We start from the raw sequence: 21,224 nt of genomic DNA on the forward strand, positions 1-21,224 counted from the left end.
TTATTTAAACTGATCCATCTCTGCCCATCCCAACAGGTCTAAAAGTGTTAAATTCATCTTTTTTCTTGGCGTCACTCACTGAGGAGCTGGGATTTCCCTCAGGAGACTCCTCCAGTGCCCCGCTGACATCACTGTGAGGAAGCCTGCTGAAGAGTAAGTCTGAGTCTTCCTTTTTCTAATTGAAGTTCTCACCCCCAGTCCCATTCCTGGCTTTTGCCTACTCTGATTACTGTCCCTTCCCTTCCTCTACTCCTCCCTCCCCATGACCCCCAGGTATTTATAGGCAGAGAGGTCATCTTTTTTCTGCCTCTTTTCTGAGATGAACGTATCCAGTTCCTCCACTCTCTCCTTCTAGGACATGCCCTCTAACCCTGTCTCCCATTTTACTAAATCCTTTTGGACTCTCTCCAGGTTTTTGATGTCTTTTTTATTTTTTTCTGTTTTGCTTCTCAGCCCCAAGTACCTCATGCTAACTGTGGTCTCCAAAGCAGAACAGTGAAAAATCTGTGTTAATTTGTAACTTATTTTCCTCTTCTGCAGGTTTTTTTTCCCTTCCCTGGCACTGCCAGAAAAGGGAGCAGCAAATTAATTTATGTGCTAACCCTACAACAAATTCGGTCATGGGTAAAAAAAAAAAACAAACAAAAAACCCCCTAAGATTTAACTTGCAACTTGCCTAACAGTCACAAGAGTGTGAAACCCCACAAACACTAATATCATGATCGGTATTTTGCAGAGAGAAAGTCGAGGTGCAGGGAATGGTATCATTTCACCTATAACTTCAGGGAGCCCATGGCAGAGCCAGACTTTAATGGATTTTCAGCTATGTCCCTTAAGATTAGCCAACAGGCTTTTCTGATAAGTGCTGGGAAATATAAATCAGTTGAGGAAGTTCTGCAAAATGTGTCAGAAGACAATTTCCTGATTAAAAAAAAAAAAAAAAAAAAAAAAAAAAAAAAGAGAAAAAGCACCAGGGGTGGACAGTTCCATTTCTAATGCCTAACAAGGAAGAAATCACTGCAAGCCTGAGACTTTTGGGCTACTTGGATTGGGCAGCTTAAGGGAACTTACGCAGGTTTACATCCAAATTACACAAACTTGGAGGAAGCAGATTACTCATGGAATGGCCTGAGCCATGCATGTGAGATGGATGCAAAACACTCAGGTTTTTATGCATCTCCAGCAGGGTTTGAGCAAATCAGAGCTGGCCCCCCCAGCCCCCAGAGCAAAATCAGTGCCAGAATCATGTTGTTCAGCAACCAAATTGGGACTGTCTGCAACTCATTCCCAAATCCTCAGCTTCACTCAGGAGCATTTTCTCCAGTGATAAGGCTTCATCAGGAAACACAGCTGGATGGAGGAAGGAAATTCTGAGAAGCAAAAAAATAGTGGGGGTTCCAGGAAGTTCAACCAGATAGGAACTAATGGAATTTGTTTTTCTGTCTCCCCAGCTCCCCAGTGTTCCTAAGCAAGTGAGAAAATCACAAGGAAAAGTGGTGGCAAAAAACAAGTCTGGCAGATCTTAGCCTGCAAAACAGGTCCTCACTGCAGGTCTCCAGAGAGCATCATAATTACAATTCAATATTTTCGATCACTTGCTCTCCCTGGGAAAAACTGCAGACGTTTTCAATTTAGGTCCACTCTGAAGCCCAGCCATTGTTTTCTTCCCCACCTCATTTTTTTTTGACTTGTATATTTTTTTTTGTTTATTTTAAACAAAGGTCCCTTATTAAGGAGGTTTGAGTTGGACACATGATTTATCAAAAAATAATAAAAAAAAACCCTGTTATGTTGAACATTCAGGAGAATTAAAGGTTGCAATTGCCTCTGATTAGTAACACATATCCCAGAACCATCAAAACAACAGCATTGTAGTTTTATTACTTCTAGAGTAACTCCTTTTGACCCTCAGGGGCAAACAGCATTTCCTTCCACATCCTTTGCAATTCCCCTCTTTTGCAATCTTTACAGTCCTCTAGCCAACTCCCTCTTCCTTTGATAAGGTAGATAATCCAAGTTTCAACATTCCCCACTTACTGCTGCAGAGCTGGTATGGAACAAGAGAAAGGATCCATTACCAGACCAATCCTTGGCCACTGAGACAGTTAAAAAGGGAGTCTGAGATCAGCCCCACAGTTCAGAGAGCTCAGATTAAGCTCACACAGAGCATCTCCTGCCAAAGGCTACTTCCACAGTCAAGATCACAGAATGACTGCTAATGACAACACTGGAAAAGAGTGGACAGGACTGACTGGAACAGTGACACATCTGATTTGCTGAGACCCTGTTTATCACTGCAGCAGTTCAGAGGTGACAGATTTTTGACAAGCACTTCAGGAGAGCCAGGATTATCCTGCTGGTCCAGAGACCATCACTGAGCCTTGAGTTCTCCCACTAATTCCCCTCGGAGCATTAAGCACAGATGGAATTCCCTGTTTTGCTTTTTTCCTTCTCTTTTCCTAACCTCTAAAAGCAGTTTGGTGTGACACCAGCCAACCAGCCAAACCTAGTGCAACAGTGGGGAGGTTTAGATTGGACTTAGGAAAAATTTCTTCATGGAAAGGGTTGTCTAGCACTGGAACAGGCTGCTCAGGGAAGGGGAAGAGCCACCATTCCTGGAAACGTTCAAGAAACACGTGGCTATAGCACCTGAAGACATGACTAACTGGTGAATAGGCTTGGAGTTGAGGACTGTAAAGGTCTTTTCCAGCCTTAACAATTCCATGATTCTATGATCTCTTCTGCCCCTTAAGTGACCTCTTTTATCCACCCATTGAAATTTTGCCATGAGTTTAAACTGGAGGCATTAGGGAAGGCAGATAATCAAAATGCTGGACAAACTCCTGAAAAAGTTGCCATAGGTGACACTGCTCTGAGCAGGTGACTCCTCTGGAGACCTCCAGGTCTCCTCCAGTCTCAGCAATTCTGTAATTCTGTGAAAAGCAGTTCCTGCATCTCCCCATGAAGTTACACCCAAGTTTTTTCTGATCCCAGACTGAAAAAAATAGAAATAAGGGAAAAAGAATTAAGCTGAAAATCTTTGTCAAAAGATCAAGAGTGGAATGGTAGCTCTGTTAGGGTCATTCAGTGCACATCAAATGTGTGCTGAAAGCTTCTCAAACTGCATCTCTGAGAACAGAGGAGGCAGATAGTACCTCAGAAAGAGCCTCAGAGACAGGACTTCAAGCTATAAAATCATGGAATGGGTTGGGTTGGAAGGGACTTTGGAAATCATCCAGATCCACCCTTTGCCATGGGCAGAGACACATTCCACTGTCCCAGGTTGCTCCAAGCCCTGTCCAACCTGGCCTTAGACACTTGCAGGGATCCAGGGGCAGCCACAGCTTCTCTGGGCACCCTGTGCCAAGGCCTCACCACCCTCACAGGGAAGAATTTCTCCCCAGTATCCCATCTAACTCTGTCTTTTGTAAGTTTGAAGCCATTCCCTGTGTCCTGTCCCTGCAGGTCCTTATAAAGGGTTTCTCTCCATCTTTCTTGTAGCTCCTTTCAAATACTGGGAGACCACAATTAGATCACCCCAAAGCTTCTCTTCTCCAGGCTGAACAATCCCAATTCCCTCAGCCTTTCCTCACAGCAGAGCTGCCCCATCCCTCTGATCATCCTGGTGCCTCCTCTGGACCCTCTCCAACAGCTCCAGGGGTTTCTGGGCTGAGTCATGTCCAGCTCTCACCCATCATCACCCCCAAGTCCTTCTCCCAGGGCTGCTCCATCCCTTCATCCCCAGCCTGGACGGATCTCAGGGGTTGCCCTGATCCAGATGCACCACCAGCACTTGGTCTTTTTAAATCCATGAGATTCCTGTGGCCACTGCTCCAGCTTTTCCAGGATCAACAGGGATACTTCCATGTATCATCTCCATTACACCCAAAGCTGGGAACCTGCAATCAAGATTCATGGATCGGAGCAGTTCTGCCTCCTGTGGAAGTATGGAAGTCCTTATCCTGTCACCAGGGAAAGCAGCCCAGAGTTGTAGGAGCTGAAATTTGAGGGGAACTGGAGCCCACCACAACCTGCAGGCAAAACCAGGGCTCTGCTGGGCACCAGGGCCCTTCCTACCTCATCTCCATGTAGGAACAACTCAGTTCCACGAGAATGGCAGCACCTTCCTGCTCCTGCAGGGAGCCCTGTGCCACAGCAAGGAAATGCCCAGAGCTCAGGGATTTCAAACCACAAGGCAAACACAGAGAATTCCTGCAAAGCCTCACGGGGCACTTCCCTTTGTGCCACCTTAAGGACCAGGCTCCAGAGCGCGATGGAAAGGGATCATAAGAGTTCATGGGTGCAATGCAATGAAACTGCTCAGAGCTGGAGGGCCTGAGCAATGCACTTCTGTTCTGTGCAAACTCTACAGATCTCTGATCCATGAAGAGAAGGAGAAGGGGGAGCTGGGGGAAGCAATTGTGCTGCCTCTGGCTTCCTCCCCCTGTGGCTGCTCAGCAGCAGCCAGAAGACAACAATGCAGCTCCAAATTCTGTTCCCTCCTTCCTGGATTTGCATGAGGAAATTTGGGTGCTTAGGAGGGAATAGGCTGTGACTTTTCTGCCAGAAATCTGAACCATTTCAGGAAATCTGCACAGTAGCCATCATCCAACCACTGCATCTGTCAAGGGATTGGCAAAAACATGCACAAACTTAGACAGCCTTCAAAAAATCCATGTGATTTGCAGTGTTTATCCACAAAAGAGCAAATGTTCTGCAGGAAAAAGTCCCAGAAGAAGCAACTTTGCAACTCTGAATTTCAAAAGATGTAGAACATAGAAAACAATACCAACTACTTGAGACAACTCATGAATGGGCAAAATCTGCTGCCTCAACCCCAGCAGTGCTGAGCTGCTTTAAATCCCAGTTTGTCCTGCTTCCCATTGATCTGACAGCAAGGGAGCCAAGGAGAAGATCCAGGGCATATTTAGGTGATCAGAATCAACAGGGCTCCCTGGTACAAGTTTACCCACAGGATATGAGAGCTCCAACAGCTCTCACAGACTGGAAGTTCCCAAATCCTTACTTCAGCTCCCAGTGACCTGCAGTGAAGTTCCACAACTTCCAAGAGAACAAGGAGCAAGTTGTCATACACTACAGCGTATTCCAGAAATTTCCACTCCATTTCAAGCCCCATCTTTCCCTTAAAACCAGAGATTTCCAAGAACTTGGGACCAACAAGGCAATTCCTGCAATATACTCATTTGTGCTTTTCCAGACGTTATTTTTTCCATATCTGGATATGTTGGTCATGTCACAGTTATTTTATCCACTGACAGAGCTGGTCTGTGCTCTGCAAGTGCAAAATGCTAATGAACACATAAATAAAATAAAAACGGGTCCAAACCTGGATCTCATTACCCTAAGTCAGGGGAAAAGGTCTCCTTATCAAATATTTATCACTGTTCAGGCTACCTCTGAATCTTTTGCAGCTGCTCAGCCTTTCCCAATTTTTATGAAAACAAGGGCAGTTTGTGGAGATTTCCCAGTTGCTACTGAATGTCCAATTTTATTTTAGATATTCGTGGATCTTTCACAGAATCATTTAGGTTGGAAAAGACCTTTGTGAGCATCGAGTCCAACCTTTGACCTTACAGGTCAAGCAAAATTCTTCTTTGTGATGAACAATTCCTACCAAAAAATTAAAATACTGGAGTACCCTATCTCCAAAGAAGTTACATCATGATAATCCACAGAAACAGGGATTACATTTACTCTTATTTCCTCACAGTTCAAGCACAGCACTTCAAGTAGAAAAAAACACATTGGCAGAAGACATTTGGATATTTTGTTATACGGGATCATAAACAAGGAAATAAGAGAAAGGAGAAGAATCTTGTTTACCTGGGTCTTGGCACTCTTCTGCCTTCTCCCAAAAATGCAGGACAGGTCCTGTTCAGTGCGTGATGAGAGATCCTTACCTGGAAGGGGTAAAGAGAGGGAAAAACCCCAAAACCTTCACATCTGAGGATGCATTTTGGTAACAGTGTGACCCACAGACAGAGAGAAATTCCTCTTGGAGATAAACAAAAATCAGGAAGTCCAGGTTGGATGGGGCTTAGAGTAACCTGGGATAGTGGAAGGTGTTCCTGCCATGGCAGGTGGTTGGAATTAGATGAACTGTAAGGTCTCTTCAAACCCAAACCATGCTGTGGTTCTATGCTAAGGCCACTAAATGAAGGTACACAAGAGGAAATGTGTGTATGCATTGGGATCTTTGCATTCTCACAAGGATTCCCCATTTCTGACAGAATTAGGGAGTTACAGCTCCTCCATACCATGAAAAAAAAAATCCATTTTTACTCAGTGGAGACTTTTCTCCGATTTCTGATGTTGCTCTTGAAAAGCAAAACCTCCACCTCTGCCACACACTGGGTTAGTCCAACTCAAAACCATTTCAAGGTGAAGCAAGGATTTCCAGGAGGGCCATTATTGCCATCTGATTGTTATATGGTGAGCTGGATATCAGACATGAAGCAAGGAGAGGGAAGCAGAGAGCGTGATGTGATATTTAGAGATACGGGCAAAAGTTTAGCCAATTCCACAGTGCAGGAGTTGCTGAGTTGTCCACTGTCTCTGTCAGAAAATTGTTTTGGAAAAAGTCAGCAAAAGTTGAAGAAACAAAATTAACCCAGACAGGTCAACTTGTTAACGCTTTGCTGGGGTCTCAATCACCTGAAAATCAGTGACCTCAAAATGAATCTTGTAATGGCCAAAAAAACCCAAAACAAAACAAAAAAAAAATCCCCAAATCTGACTTCTTTTTCCTGGGATACTTAACTGTCCCTGGAGGGTAAAGAGACGCATCAGCCTAGAGAAGTAAGTGTTCCCCAGCTTCCTGCTGCCTCACTGCCTCAAAATGGCTTTGTCCAAGTAAGCTGAAAGAGACGGGCTGTTCTCAGCTTTCTCTTGGCCAAGACTTGGAATGTGACACCTAAAATCCTCCTGCTCCCGTTTTCAGGCTATGCTTCCTTTCCGTGCCTCCCCCTGGACGTATCCCCCATTTTTTCTCTAACAGAAAATCAGCTAGCTGACAGCCCCAATCTCCTGTAGCATCACAGGGGAGCAAGCTACTAGAAAAGCAGCTGAAATCAGTGTTTTAATCTGAGCTTGGGGTGTATTTCCCAGATCCAGGGGTGGCTGTTCCTCCAGCAGAGAGGCTCCAAACCAGCCCCGGGAGCGGAAGCTGCGTTTGGTGCCGTCGCTGTTCCCTTCTCCCGCTTTTGTGTGAGCTTGTCTTGTTTAGTCTGAAAGGAAGCAGGACTGGACTTCCAACAACAAGGGCCATGACAACACAAGCCTTTCTCAAATAAGTTTTCCTCTTTCTCTGAAAAAGGACAACTTCCCTGTGTCAGGCCACAGAGGGTACAAGCAAATGAGGGGCTGTCGAGTGGAAACGAGACCAAACACATCAGGGATATTGTGAATATGAAAGCCTTGAGCTGTATTTTACATGCTCAAAAGACACTTCTTTTTTCCTCTGTATTTAGTAAAAGGTTAAATCCAAATCAAAATAAATCCTCTTTGCTCAAAAAGGCCATGGCCTCTGTACTTGCAAGCCCTGAACCAATTTAATTGTTTAATGTCATAAAGTGGCAAGCTCATGTTAACAGCTTGGACTTCAAGGTCGAATTATTTCACCAAAAAATCCCAAACCCTGATATGAAAATCTGGCCTCCATTCAGATATCAATTAGCTCTGTTTTAGCAGAGGCATTTGCTGTCAGAAAACATTACACAGAGCTTTCAGTTTAATAAATCAGCCATTAGTGGAAACTGATCCTATCCATGCCCTGAAACAGGCACACACCGTGTGAAAGGGGAACAGAGCAAAAGGGAAAGGATTGAACAACTGTCAAGGGACAGAACCTAGGCTGACTGAAATAATGTCATCACTCTAAGAAAAAAAGAAATTACTAAACTCTACAAATTCCTGACAGTTTTTCTGGTTGCCCTAATTTATCCTATAAAGTAACTGGTCAATATAAGAGGGCTTTCCTCTTCCTTCACGCACGTTTAATCTGATCCCTGATCTCATCCACATGACCTCTGAGCAGGGGTTACTGGGGATTGCAGGGGTTAGCGCCACGCAGATGCCCAAGTCACTTCCATCTCACCTTTGCCTTCTGCTCCCATCCCTGCTCATGCCCCGACTGCTCAGAATATTCGCTGCTCCTTTATTCAGTTCCTTCAACAATTCCCTAGGGAATTGTTTTATTCCCAACATCGGCAGCCTAAGGCCACCCAAAATTGCCAAAAATAGAGATGAACAGCCCTTTAGAGCTTTAAACAAGTAGCTGCAGGGGGTGTTTTTAAACCCAGGTTTTACTTGCCAAATTTAGACTCCACAAGGCAACAGATCACCTTGAACAGGGTTTGTTCTAATCTTGGCCAGGGCTTATGAAACAACAAAATTCCTCTTACCTTTGGCAAACTTCATATAATGAACACGTTTCTTGGAAGATTTGGATTTTTCTTCGAGGCTGAATGTCTTTTTCTGCTTTTTCACTGAGGACTCTAAAAAAAACAACCCCCAAACAAACAGGGTCCAGTTCTGTTAGAGGCACTTAAGCACCAAATTCAAACATCAGTGTAATTAACTTTCTCAAAATCCAGTCAACAACATATCATAAAGTATTACTGAAGAAAGCACTCTAAGTTTGTCTGAAATACGTCAATGCTTGATTTTTTTTTTTTTTGCCCCATCCCCTTTCTTTCCCATTTCCAATCCAACGTAATTTGAAAAGGCAAATACAGGTACTCCAGGTCAAAGGCAAATCCATGTCTGTGGTAAGAGAATAATAATAGTGCTGTTTTTCATGGAGTATCTCCAGCACCAGAGTCTGAGAAAGATGTAAGAAATAGTAGGAAATAAAATACTCATTGAGCAGAAAGAAAAAGGGGGGACCCCCTCCCCCTAACAGGATTTTCATTTCTAACTCTACACAAAATACCTTTATTTGGACATAAGCTGATACATCTGTGTAAGGAAACTGAGTGGTGACAAAGCTTTTCTGTCCCTAAGGCCAGCTAGAGCAAATTGCCACATCCCTATTATCTCATTTTCCAGGCTTCCAGAAGAGGGACTGCATCTAAACAGTCCTCTGGGAATGGTTTCTGGGGCTGGCTCAGTCCCAGAGTCACTCAGCAGTACTTTGGGAGACTGTGAGCAGGTTAAGGCCACATGAAGGATTAAGCTCACTATTTAACAGCACAGTTCCTCTGCAGTGGCAGGTTATTTTGGGGGTACAAATGTTCTCTTTGCAGTCACAGAATCTGTTGATTTACAAAACATTGCCAAAAAGAGAGAACTAACCTGTTGTACAGTTAATTACTGCCTTACTAGTCCTGAAAAGAGGCACCACGGGAGTCTCTGCTCTGTAACTCCACAGATGGTTACTATGGTGAGGTGTTTTTTTCCTGCCTGTGGGATGGGTAGAGAAATCAACTCATACCCCAAGGGCCAAGCTGAGTCACCTTTTTCATATGATCCCACCCTGGAAAGCTCTGCTGCCCAAGGTTTTCTGGCATTGGAATTCCAGCACTTCCCTGTGTGATAGGCAGTGCCACCTGATGAATCCCTGAGCTAAAACTGAAATCCTCAGCCTGCAGTGGGAGAGCTGAGGGCCAGCAGGCTGAGATCCACTCTCCCACTCCTACACTAATGAGAAGAGAAAGGACCAGCAAATCCAGTTTTAAACAAAAAAAAAAAAAATCCGCAGTAAAAAGGGTCTGTGGGGAAAGTAAGAATCACAACTAAAATATCCTGACAGCCATGCAGCACTTTGAGCCTGATTTCCAATCTCCTGGTAGCAAAAGGAGCATTACACAGCAAAACCACAGAGTTTCCACAGAGCCTTCCTTCTCCACATTATTCCTACAGGGAAAGGGGCAGCAGCACCGCCTTGTGCCTGCAGGGAGGAATTTCACTACAGAACGTGCCGGCACTTGCAGCGGGCAGGGAAATACATCCCTGTGTCTTCCAGGGACTGGAAAATCCTCTGACAAACTGAGAAAGCGCTGCAAGAATATTAATGTGCTTTTTAAAAAGCACATTTAAAAAGCACATTTAGCATTTAAAAAGCACATTTAGTTGGGCCAATAAAGCCACCAATGTGGCACTTCTGCAGCAAATCTGATTGAGGCGGATATGCCAAAGCACTGCCAGGGTGTTGTGCCCACTTTTTATCCATGAAAACAGACAGTCACCATCACTGAGGATCCCAGCAAAAGAGCCAGGAATTATAGAATGGTTTGGGTGGGAAAAGACCATGGAGTCTCAACTCCCTTCCACTATCCCCGGTTGCCCCAAGCCCCGTCCAATCTGGCCCTGGACACTTCCAGGGATCCACAGCTTTTCTGGGCAACCTGTGCCAAGGCCTCACCACCAGCGAATTAATTTCTTCCTAATATTTAATCTAATCTAAACATGCCCTCACTCAGTGCTCAGCTAGGAAAAAAAAAAAAAAGGAAAAGACAGCTAAAGGTACAGACGCTGAGGGTATCTGAATGTTGGCATCAACCCCCACGGGGCGCTTTCTTTCCAACCTCTAATTGCAATCCAGCTCTGGCAACTGCACCGGTTCTTTAAGAACAATGAAGTTTTTCAGCTGACTTTTAATGCAGTTTGAAACTGGAGGGTGGCCAATAATGTTACATTTGCTCCTGCAGCACAGCTGCAGGCAGAGCTTTTTCCTGGATGAGTTTTGCCAGCTTCAACAATTGCCAAAAAAACAAGTTTCAGAGCAATGCCTTTCTGTAAATCACCAAATGTGACTCTGACCTGGAATTCCCAAGGTGCACCTAAATTTGTTCTCAGTGATTGAAAACTTGTCCCACCTCCTAAAAGGACCAAAAGAACTGAGTGAAACAGGGAGAAATAAGAGTTCTCAAGGGTCACTTTGCATGAGGTGACTCAGGGAAGAGAGCAGAGCTTAGGGCCAAGCCTTGCTCCCTGAACCTGCCTCTGCTGACTCACCGTGACCCTGGGCAAGTCATTTCGGCTCTCTGCTCATCAGTCTGCAGGTTTCCCACCAGTTACACCTCCCTGATCTTCCCAGGGCTCAAGTTGCAACTTGGGCAGGATTTAGTTCTGAAGAGAGACAGGAACTTGTGGAATTTCCCCATGAAATGATCTCCTACCTCTCCAGGAGCTGAGTGACAGCACTGAGTCCTGGGTGGCCTCATGATTTCACAAGGACAGATTGCACAACAAGTTAGAAAAGGTGTTTTGAGGCATCAGGCTCAAAATTTTGATCCTAGTATTCCAGGATGAGAAAACTTCCTTGCTAAGTGATTTTCCTCCTCTTCTTTCTGCATTTTCTCTCCTAGAAAAACTTCAGTGCTCAAAGGTCAAGAATGAGTGAAGAGTTGCTAAATTCACTAATCTGGCAATTCTGCCCCAGCAGCACAAGGACAGGCTGCGTCCAAACGGGAGCCCTTGGTTTAACAACACTCCAGAGAGGTGTTCAGATACAAAACCAGAGTTTAAACTACATTTAACTAAAGGAGAAATAATAAATCACTTCATAAACCAATTCTTTCTCTAAGCTCACACCACAACTTCTAACTTCATTTTCACAAAGCATGGTCAGTTTGTAAGAAGCTTTTCAAAAATAGAAGACTTCAAAAATAGCCCTTTTGGGAAAGCTTCCCCACTTGTGTGCTCAACACCAGGGCTACAAAAATCACTTTATGCCACAGTCAAAGCAGAGATGTAGAACTCTGAGGCAAAAGCTACAGAGCAGCTCTCCAAGGACAGGAAAAGGAGGTATTTAAGAAGCCACTGGAGCATGGAAGCCAAATGTGACAGTTCATCAGCAAAAGGAAGGCAAAGCATTGCAGTGCTCAGTGACTGTTGTGAGCCTTCAGACAGATTTTGGGTGCTTTATAAAGAAGGAAATGTTCCTCTAGGTACAGCCCACGGAAAGTGTCCCAAATATTGTGATCCTGGATGAAATAAACATTTTATCAGGTTAAACACATTATGTTTTCTTTCCTTAAGAAAAAGCCTTTCTTTGAGTGCTGAGAGAAAAAAGGATCCACTGAGATCCACAAATCCATGCTCATGGATGGCAAGATATCCTTTGGCTCCCAGTGATTTTGGGGAAGGAGCTCTCAACCTTATCCAAAATATTATTTGCATCACAAACTGGGCCTCAGGAACTTTTTCAAGGCACAGAATGGAAACTCTGCTGAGCTTCCAGCATCTGATTGAGCCAAGCATGAACCTACCTGTTTCACCCTGTCCATGGCAGTTATTCAGCTCAGCCAGAAGCTGGTTGAAATCATCCTGATGAGCAATCCAGTTGTCCTGTAAATATCACCCACATGAATACAAGGCAGAAGTCTTCAGAACTAACACAAAACAGATATTAAGTTTTAAAAAACAGATACTAAGACTCTTAGAAGTAAATGAATTGGATCTGTCCAATCCTTGTTGGTGGGAGGGACCCTGGGAAGCTCCACAGGTGGCAACACCAACCACAGCTCCTTACAGCCACCCCAAACTGAAATTAAATTAAAAGGGTTGTCTTGGAAATCCTAAACAATCCTGTTTGGTACATGCTACCACCAGCTGTGACTACAGTTTTCACTAATATTCCACTCAAATAATTGTGCTTCTGCTGAAATGGGATCCATTCCCTGCCCTGGGTCTAGTGCTCACCTCATGATTGATGGTAGCTCCTAATCCCAGCACGTCGTTTTTCACCTTAACCCTGATGTGTTCTGGATTTCCTTGCTCCTGAGCCCCGAGACCCTAAGGAGGATTTGAGGGTAAAAATGTAAGGATATCACAGCAGCAATTAGAGCTTTTGGACTGTGAGACAGTTCACAAGGAAATACAGCAAGAAATCACAACTTCCTGTTTATTTGCCTGCTTGTAGCTGAATTCATTCACAGGCATTACCACACAGCACACAAAGTTTTTTAAATTCGCTACTTAAGCCTCCAGCAAAGCATTATAAACACTAAAATAGCAACAACATTAAGTAGTTGGGTGATTAATCAGGAAGCCACCTGACATTCCTAAGCAAGCCCGAATTGTTTACAGTTTTCAAACAACTCTACATTAGGAGAAGGTGCCTCACCCCACAAATGTCTCTGTCACCGGGAAGGGTAATGGGAATGAGGCAGATCGACATAGAACACACAATGCAAACCAAATTCATATGGAAGGAGCAGGGAGGGGCAGGGGAGAAGCAGACTGGAGCCAGCAGGACACTCCACCTCATAACTGGATGAAAATATTGGAGCAAACAATTTTGGGGTTGTATAATATGAAGCAATATCCAGGTTCAGGATTATCTTTCTCAAGTGTATGGTCAAGGCTTAAAAATTAAAAGGCAAAGCTTTGGGTTTAAAACTTTGTTCCTGGTATTTACCTGCTTTTTGCCTCATCTGTCACAGATCATCAGCCAAATGTGGTAGAATTAATAAACATCTATAGGGTACTGAAGTGGAGAGAAGCCCTGCAGACACAGCCTGAGATACGGAATATTTGAAGGGATGAGGCCTATTTGGAAAAGGCTGTTGCTGTTACAAAGAGTCTATTTGGTCAGTGGGGTGGAAAATTTGCCTTGAAATTTCTGCTGACCAAAAAGTGTGGACGCAAGCAGGACAGTTGGCCACACATCCTTCCCTGACCTGATTCCAGTACAACCATTTACAGGATTGGTGTTAAGGAGCCTAATTTCACTGCCCAGATGGGCTTTTGCCCCTTAATTTGATCAAGGGAAAGTTCAATTTGTCCAAGTTTGTAATGAAATGGAGACATAAATCCTTCTTGTACAACTGTTGGCAAGAAGATCCAGTATCTCAAATTGGAAATGTTGTGAGACAACTGAGGCAACAGTTTAAATCCAAAAATAAGCTTTAAGGCATTTACAGAATTGAGAATGATCCTAATTTTATGCCTTTTAAGGAAAGTCTGGAAGGGGAAATCTAGAAGAATAATTAAAAGTAGTGAGGGTTTTGTGGGGATTCTTGTCACTAAACACCCCGATGTGCAGCCGCAAATCTCAGCTTTGCTGAGGCACATCTGTGCAATTAAACCTGCAGTTTGCAGGTGTCTGTGCTGACCTGGAGGTTTTTATTAGTGCCAGAAACCAGTTCCCTCACCCACAGGTTCTGGCTGGAGCTGGGAAGGGACACAGATCACAGCATTTTGGAGGTTCAATGAACAGATCGGGAAAAAAATCTTAAAACCAGGTGCAAGACTGAAGAAGGTTCTGGAGTTGCTTTCAAGAGTATCAAAAGCAAGAAGAGAACTGAGGGTTTAAAGGCAGCTTAAAACCTTTAACCTGATTAAATGTTCCACCTCCTGCTCTCACTTGGGAATTTAGATTGTTAAAGAATGGAGAGAAAATGGAAAGCAGGAGAGGCACAAACAAGAGTTTGTAACAAAGTGTAGAAATCTATCACTGCTCAAATTCCCTGTGCACTTAAGAGAATAAATCAAAACTGACCCCTGGCAGTTTTAGACCCTTCAGCTACACAGTTCTCCTTTAGATCCTACCTTTCCTTTGGACCAGCCCATCTTTTCCAGCATCTTCTGGCCAAATTTGGAGTCATCGTTGCTCCAAGCGCTGTTCCGTGGATCCACGGACCACTTCTGCCTTCTCCGGGCTGCAGCAGGAAGGGAAAATTCAAACAGGCTCTACTGGCATTCCCAGAGAGCTCTTGGTATTGAATCACTTCAAACCTCTTCATTGCAAAACAACAACAAAACAAACAAACAAACAAACAAAAACCCCAGAACTTATGCCAGACTCAATATATTTTGGGGTTTAATTTTAATAAATGAAAAAACACAACAACAACAATAAAAGCCCAGTGAAAATAGGAATTATTAATGGGAAGATGCCAAAGTAGAATTGCTATGGAAGTTGCTGTCCCTCAGGATGGACTGCAGTTCAGGGAAGGCTTTAAGGATTACCATTTAGGTGAGAATTCCGTATTTATTCCAACTTTGTTTTACATCTGGCTTCAACATGGAGTCTATGGAGGAGATTAGGATGCTGCTTTCCCAGCTCTGGACAAAATCAATTCTCCAGGCTTCCCTTTAACCAGAACCCAGAAATTTTGATATCTGGCTTCCTAACAAAAACCAAATGAAAAATCCAATGTAAGTGATCAGAGAAAGGGAATGACAGAACAGAAAACTGTGGGATTTCAGCTTTTGTATTTCTCAAAAATGGTTTATGGAGGAAATGAAAAGCTGCCATTATTTATTTATTTGCCAATAATTCCTGCTGAATTATTGCAGGAGTTAAGAGATCCAAAGAAGAATCAAGGCTCCTTTGTCCTATGTGGATTCCTAAAGAAATTACAGATTCCCAGACCCACATGTTGCCTTTCCCACCAGGAACAACTTCCTTGAAATCAAGGAAGAGCAGCCAGCCCAGTTAACCAGTCACTTGAAGTGTGCACCTAAGCCCAGGCAGGAAGAGAACCTAAATAAACAAGACAAACAAAGAATGGGAGACAGGAAGATCACAAACTTCATTAAACACCATGGGAAATGCTGGATCAAAAATGACCGGTTAACCCAAGGCCACACAAGGCAGGGAGAAGCCAAATCCAGTGAGGTGTTTTCAGTGTAATCAGGAAGTCATCATTCCCTAAAAGACAAGATTTAGGATGTGGGCCAGAGGGACTGAATATTACAGGGATGTTTGAGTCATTTTTTGCCCAGTTTTATTTCATTTTTAAGGAACTAAGACTGTCAGAATTCAAGGTGGGGGCTTTTTTTATCACACTTCCGAAACTCTGAAGCTCCAAACAGTCCCTAAACAGTTTTCACAGTGGGTTAAAGGTCCGAGGGCTGTGAGGGGAATCCAACCTTTGCCTGGTTCACTTCTCTACAGGAAACAACTGATTAACCTCAGAGGCTGTGGCTGCCCCTGGATCCCTGCAAGTGTCCAAGTCCAGGCTGGATGGGGCTTGGAGCAACCTGGGATAGTGGAAGGTGTCCCTGCCCATAGCAGGGGGTGGAATGGGATGAACTTTAAAGTCCCTTCTACCCCAAACCATCCTGAGATTCTGTGATTAGTCCCACCAGGAAATCGAGAGCAGCAACTCCTCCAAGCCCTGCCCATGGTGCCAAGAAAAGACGGGCACCATGCTGGGAGAACCAGCACTGTGGTCTGTGATTTTAAACTTCCAAATAACCTGGGATTCCTTGCTGTCCCATGGAGAACCACAGGGCTCAGCCTGGAGAAAAGGAGGCTCAGGAGGGCCCTTCTGGCTCTGCACAACTCCCTGACAGGAGGGGGCAGCCAGGGGGGGTCAGGATCTTTTCCCAGGGAAAAGGGACAGGAGGAGAGGAAATGGTCTCAAGTTGTGCCAGGGGAGGTTTAGATTGAACATGAGCAAAAAAATTCTTTGTGAAAAAGGTGATCAGACACTGGAAGAGCCTGCCCAGGGCAGTGGTGGAATCCCCATCCCTGAAGGGACTTCAAAGCCCTGTGGATGTGGCACTTGGGGACATGGCTCAGTGGTGGCCTTGGCAATGCTGGGGAGATCCTTGGACTTGGTGGTCTTGGAGATCTTTTCCAACCTCTGTGATTCTGGTTCAAGGATTCCAGCAGATCTTATGTTCCCCGGCTGAGCAGCTGCCCTTTTTTTCAATCACAGCTTCAAAAGTGAATGTCTGTGGTTTTTCTTTAATATCTCTCCCTGTGGAGAAGCCCCTGAGATGTTTTGCTCCCAGAAGACTGTTGGTAACAAAGCACAAGGGCATCAAACACAATTATTTTTTAAAATTAAGAGACATTCCCTTTCCCAGCTCTTTCAATCTAAGTATAGCAACCTCCTAAGCTACACTGCAGGATTAATCCTCACATTTCTGCCAGGTTAACATACTCTGATTTTTAAATAGGGTGAGTTAGATGCAGGAAAAAGCCCCAAACAAACTTGCTTTAGAGAAGTATTTAAGAAAGACAGGAACAGCTCCATGCCATCTACAGAAAACATAAAATCATCTTCCCTTTCCAAACAAACAACAAAATCCACTAATTAGTCAATAATTTACCAGAAATGTAAATTTGTTCACTGATCTCTTTAGAGTGGGGGAGGAAACCAGGAACAAGATTCAGCTCCTAATTTAACACCAATTTTCTGGGCTTCTTCAAAAATGATGCCACAGACAGTGATAGAACTCCGGGAGAGCAGCACCATCCAGTGGAGAAAATCCTCATTTCTTTAGGGAATCACAGAACCACCAAGGTTGGAAAATACCTCCAAGATCACTGGGTCCATCCATCCCCCAGCACTGCCAAGGCCACCGCTGAACCCATGTCTCCAAGTGCCACATCCACATGGATTTTAAATCCCTCCAGAGACGGGGACTCCTCCATCGTTCCAGGGCTGGACAACTCAACTCCTTCACTCAGATATTCTATGATCTGGAAAAGATCCATTACTAATCCCTTTTCCAAGATGAATTCTATGTCTGGAGCATGTTTTCAATTATAATATCTGAAATTTCCCATCCAAACCCCTGCTGTGGGCCCAGAGATGATCTGGGGGGCACAGAAATGACAAAGCTCTGGAGCCAGGCTGGGAGAGCTGAGGGTGTTCACCTGGAGAAGAGAGGGATCCAGGGAGACCTCAGAGCCTCTTCCAGTGCCTAAAGGGGCTCCAGGAGAGCTGGAGAGGGACTTGGGACAGGGGATGGAGGGACAGGACACAGGGAATGGCTTCCACTGCCAGAGGGCAGGATTAGACAGGATATTGGGAAGGAATTGTTGGCTGTGAGGATGAGGAGGTCCTAGCAGAGGCTGCCCAAAGAAGCTGGGCTGCCCCTGGATCCCTGGGAGTGTTCAAGGCCAGGTTGGACAGGGCTTGGAGCAGCCTGGGATAGTGGAAGGTGTCCCTGCCCATGGCAGGGGGTGGAACTGGATGAGCTTTAAGGTGCCTTCCACTCCAAATCAGTCCATTATTGACATGTCCAATTAAAATAAATAATAAATTCTGAAAAAAATGACACCAAAGTTTACACCAAAAATACCTAAAAAATTCCATTTGCAAATGCAGATGTTTCCCTAAAATCAGATCTTTATTTCCCAGTGTACACCATATTTGTTATTTGCATTGTCCATATTTCCTGCAGCTCAGCAAAGAAATTCACCAGACCCTCAGCTCTTGGTCAAGGAAACGGGGAGCTCAACTTCTCAATCCCCTCAGAGGCAAAACTGAAGCTCTTTGTTTCCAATACCAGGGAAGCTTAAACAAAATTCACAGAATTATGGAATATCCCGAGCTGGAAGGCACCCACCAGGATCACTCAGTCCAAACCCTGGTTCTGCACAGACACCAATAATCCCACCCTGTGCATCCCTGAGAGCGTTGTCCAAACATTCCTGGAGCTCTGGCAGCCTTGGGAACGTCAACATTCCCTGGGGAGCTGCTCCAGTGCCCGACACCCTCTGGGGAAGAACCTTTCCCTGATCTCCAACCCAAACCCGACACAGCCCCAGCTGTTCCTGGCTCCTGTCCCTGTCACTGGGAGCAGAGATTGGAGCTGTCCCTCAGGAGAAGCAGCCCCAGTGAATTCTGACTGTGGGAAATGCAGAGATAGAGATGGATACAGAGTTTGATTTAAGGCCCTGGAGAAGCCTTGAAGCTTTAAAATAGAGTAGTGAAACAGACACGAAATAAGAATAAAGGTGTGTAGTTTAAGCAGAAATATGTTTCAAGCAAGAAGACATAGGCCTCATATAAGTGAACAAATATACTGAGCAAGATGGTAGAAAACAATTCAAGTTTAACAGCAGAACTTGTTATAGAGTTGATAAAAAGTAGAATATGCTGCAGTAATTTCTGCACAGTTACATGACTGGAGAGAAAAGGTAACTTGGGGTACATCATGTAAAATGTAGCAATTAGCAATTGATAATGAAGATGCCAGTGAACTTTGTGGAAAGAGCTGACTGAATAAGAAATCAGAAATCTGGATAATAAATGCCCTAGGAAAGGCATTGTAACTAGAATTGTAACGGCTTCCGATGTGATGGGTGCGAACGTCACAACCTCTCAGCCTCACCCTTCCACGACTGATTTTGCAATAAACCATCTTTAAAACTCTTCAGCCGACCCTGTCTTTCTGCATCCCCAACATGTGACCCCAGTCCCCTCCTGAACAAACCCAGTGCCCTGGTCACTGCTCATATGGTCCCTCCAGAGCCTTCCCCACCTCCAAAGCCTCCTCTGGAGAGTCCCGAAAAGTGGGAGATTGGCACAGGCTGAGCTCAGCTCCAGCACTGCCCCTGAAATGACCCAAGCACCGAACCCAGCACCCACACCCGGCCCTGCCACATCCCCTGGGTGTCCCCAGCACCCACACCCGGCCCTGCCACATACCCTGGGTGTCCCCAGGACCCAAAACACAGCTCTGCCATGTCCCCTCAGTGTCCCCAGCACCCAAAACACAACTCTGCCACATCCCCAGGGTGTCCCCAGCACCCACACCCAGCTCTGCCACATACCCTGGGTGTCCCCAGGACCCAAAACACAACTCTGCCACATCCCCTGGGTGTCCCCAGCACCCAAAACACAACTCTGCCACATCCCCAGGGTGTCCCCAGCACCCACACCCGGCCCTGCCACATCCCCAGGGTGTCCCCAGCACCCACACCCAGCTCTGCCACATCCCCTGGGTGTCCCCAGCACCCACACCCAGCCCTGCCATGTCCCGTCAGTGTCCCCAGCACCCAAAACACAACTCTGCCACGTCCCCTCAGTGTCCCCAGCACCCACACCCAGCACTGCCACGTCCCCTCAGTGTCCCCAGCACCCACACCCAGCACTGCCATGTCCCCTCAGTGTCCCCAGCACCCACACCCAGCACTGCCACGTCCCCTCAGTGTCCCCAGCACCCAAAACACAACTCTGCCACATCCCCAGGGTGTCCCCAGCACCCACACCCGGCCCTGCCACATCCCCAGGGTGTCCCCAGCACCCACATCCAGCCCTGCCACGTCCCCTCAGTGTCCCCAGCACCCACACCCAGCCCTGCCATGTCCCCTCAGTGTCTCCAGCACCCACACCCCCGAGCTGCAGGTGTCTCCCCCCAAACACACGGCCAGAAATGGCCTCGAGCCACTGACAAGACAAGCTGTTCCTAAAGGTGTCCAAGGGACATTCCCAGTGCTCCTGCCCTGCCTGGGACACGACAGACCCCACAAAGAGCCCCCCTGCACCAGTGTCCCCCTGGAACCCCTTCCTGGCCCTCCCAGCTTCCAGACCCCACCTTTTCCTTAACCCTGGGACCCTCTGATGCCCCTTCCTGCCTTTGCCAGGCCCCAGATCCTCCGTTTTCCACCCCCCGGGACCCTTGAAGCGCCTCCTCTGCCTCAGCCCAGGTCTCCCAGCCCCTTTTCCTTGGCCCTAGCATCCCCCACACTCCCATTCCTGCCCTTCTGGGACCCGAATCCCCTCGTTCTTCAACACCGGGGATCTCCTGAGCCCCTTCTGCCGCCCCGGCCTGGGTCTCCAGCTCTCAGCCCTCCCGTTTTCCCAGACACTGGGCCCCTCCGGACCCACATTCCTGCCCTTCCCACCTCTCCAGCTCACCGGGAGCCCCTGAACCCTTTTCCCGGCAATCCCGGGGTCTCTCCACCCCATGACCCCCTTCCCCTGACTCAGAGAACCCAATTTTCTGGACAAAAGGGCCCCCTCATCCCAGCTCTCCCGGTCCCTTCACTCCCCTTTCCTTAACTCTGGAACCCCCCGAACCCCTTTATCCGGCCCTGGGACCCCTCCGCACCCATCGGGAGAGGCAGCGCGGCCCGGACCCCTCAGGCAGGGCTGTGGGGAGGGTCTGAGGCAGCTCCCGGGGCACCGGCTCGTCCCCATTCCCGCGGCATTCCCGCGGGGATCGGCACTCACGCTCCGCCAGCATCGCCATCTTGGGGGCCTCCTTCCTTGCACAGGGACTTTCATGACCTCCGGCTCATAAAAAGGGCGGCGTGAGTAGCGCCTGATTAAAAAAAAGTTTTAAAACAGGCGAGCGCGGCGGCCACCAAAGTGAAAATAAAGAAATGAAAAGAAAGTTTGCAAATTTGCTAAAATTCTAATAAATATCTCAAAACGCGTCTCGGTTGTGTACCGGCTGTTTCCGAGCAGGGGGAAGGGGATGAGCAGTGCTCGCTGTGTGTGGTCGGAAATAAAGGGCACGGGCAGAGTGAATATTCCAGGACATTTCAGGTGTGGATGTCCCTG

At 46.2% G+C, this 21,224-nt stretch overlaps 1 protein-coding gene across 1 annotated transcript in view; it reads right to left on the reverse strand.

Annotated features, from left to right (window-relative positions):
- The window catches only part of PINX1 (PIN2 (TERF1) interacting telomerase inhibitor 1), a 61,944-nt gene extending 40,949 nt beyond the window's left edge, over nucleotides 1-20,995 (reverse strand). The window contains exons 1-6 of the mRNA XM_068183172.1: nucleotides 20,892-20,995; nucleotides 14,518-14,627; nucleotides 12,667-12,759; nucleotides 12,234-12,312; nucleotides 8,424-8,516; nucleotides 5,845-5,921 (exon numbers count right to left, since the gene is read on the reverse strand). Of these exons, the coding sequence (XP_068039273.1) occupies nucleotides 5,845-5,921; nucleotides 8,424-8,516; nucleotides 12,234-12,312; nucleotides 12,667-12,759; nucleotides 14,518-14,627; nucleotides 20,892-20,910 (471 nt within the window). The 5' untranslated portion in view covers nucleotides 20,911-20,995. The remainder of the gene's footprint in view (nucleotides 1-5,844; nucleotides 5,922-8,423; nucleotides 8,517-12,233; nucleotides 12,313-12,666; nucleotides 12,760-14,517; nucleotides 14,628-20,891) is intronic.
- Nucleotides 20,996-21,224: the final 229 nt, after the last annotated feature.

The sequence above is a fragment of the Anomalospiza imberbis genome, chromosome 3 (genome assembly GCF_031753505.1).
Source record: "Anomalospiza imberbis isolate Cuckoo-Finch-1a 21T00152 chromosome 3, ASM3175350v1, whole genome shotgun sequence".
NCBI lineage: Eukaryota > Metazoa > Chordata > Aves > Passeriformes > Viduidae > Anomalospiza > Anomalospiza imberbis.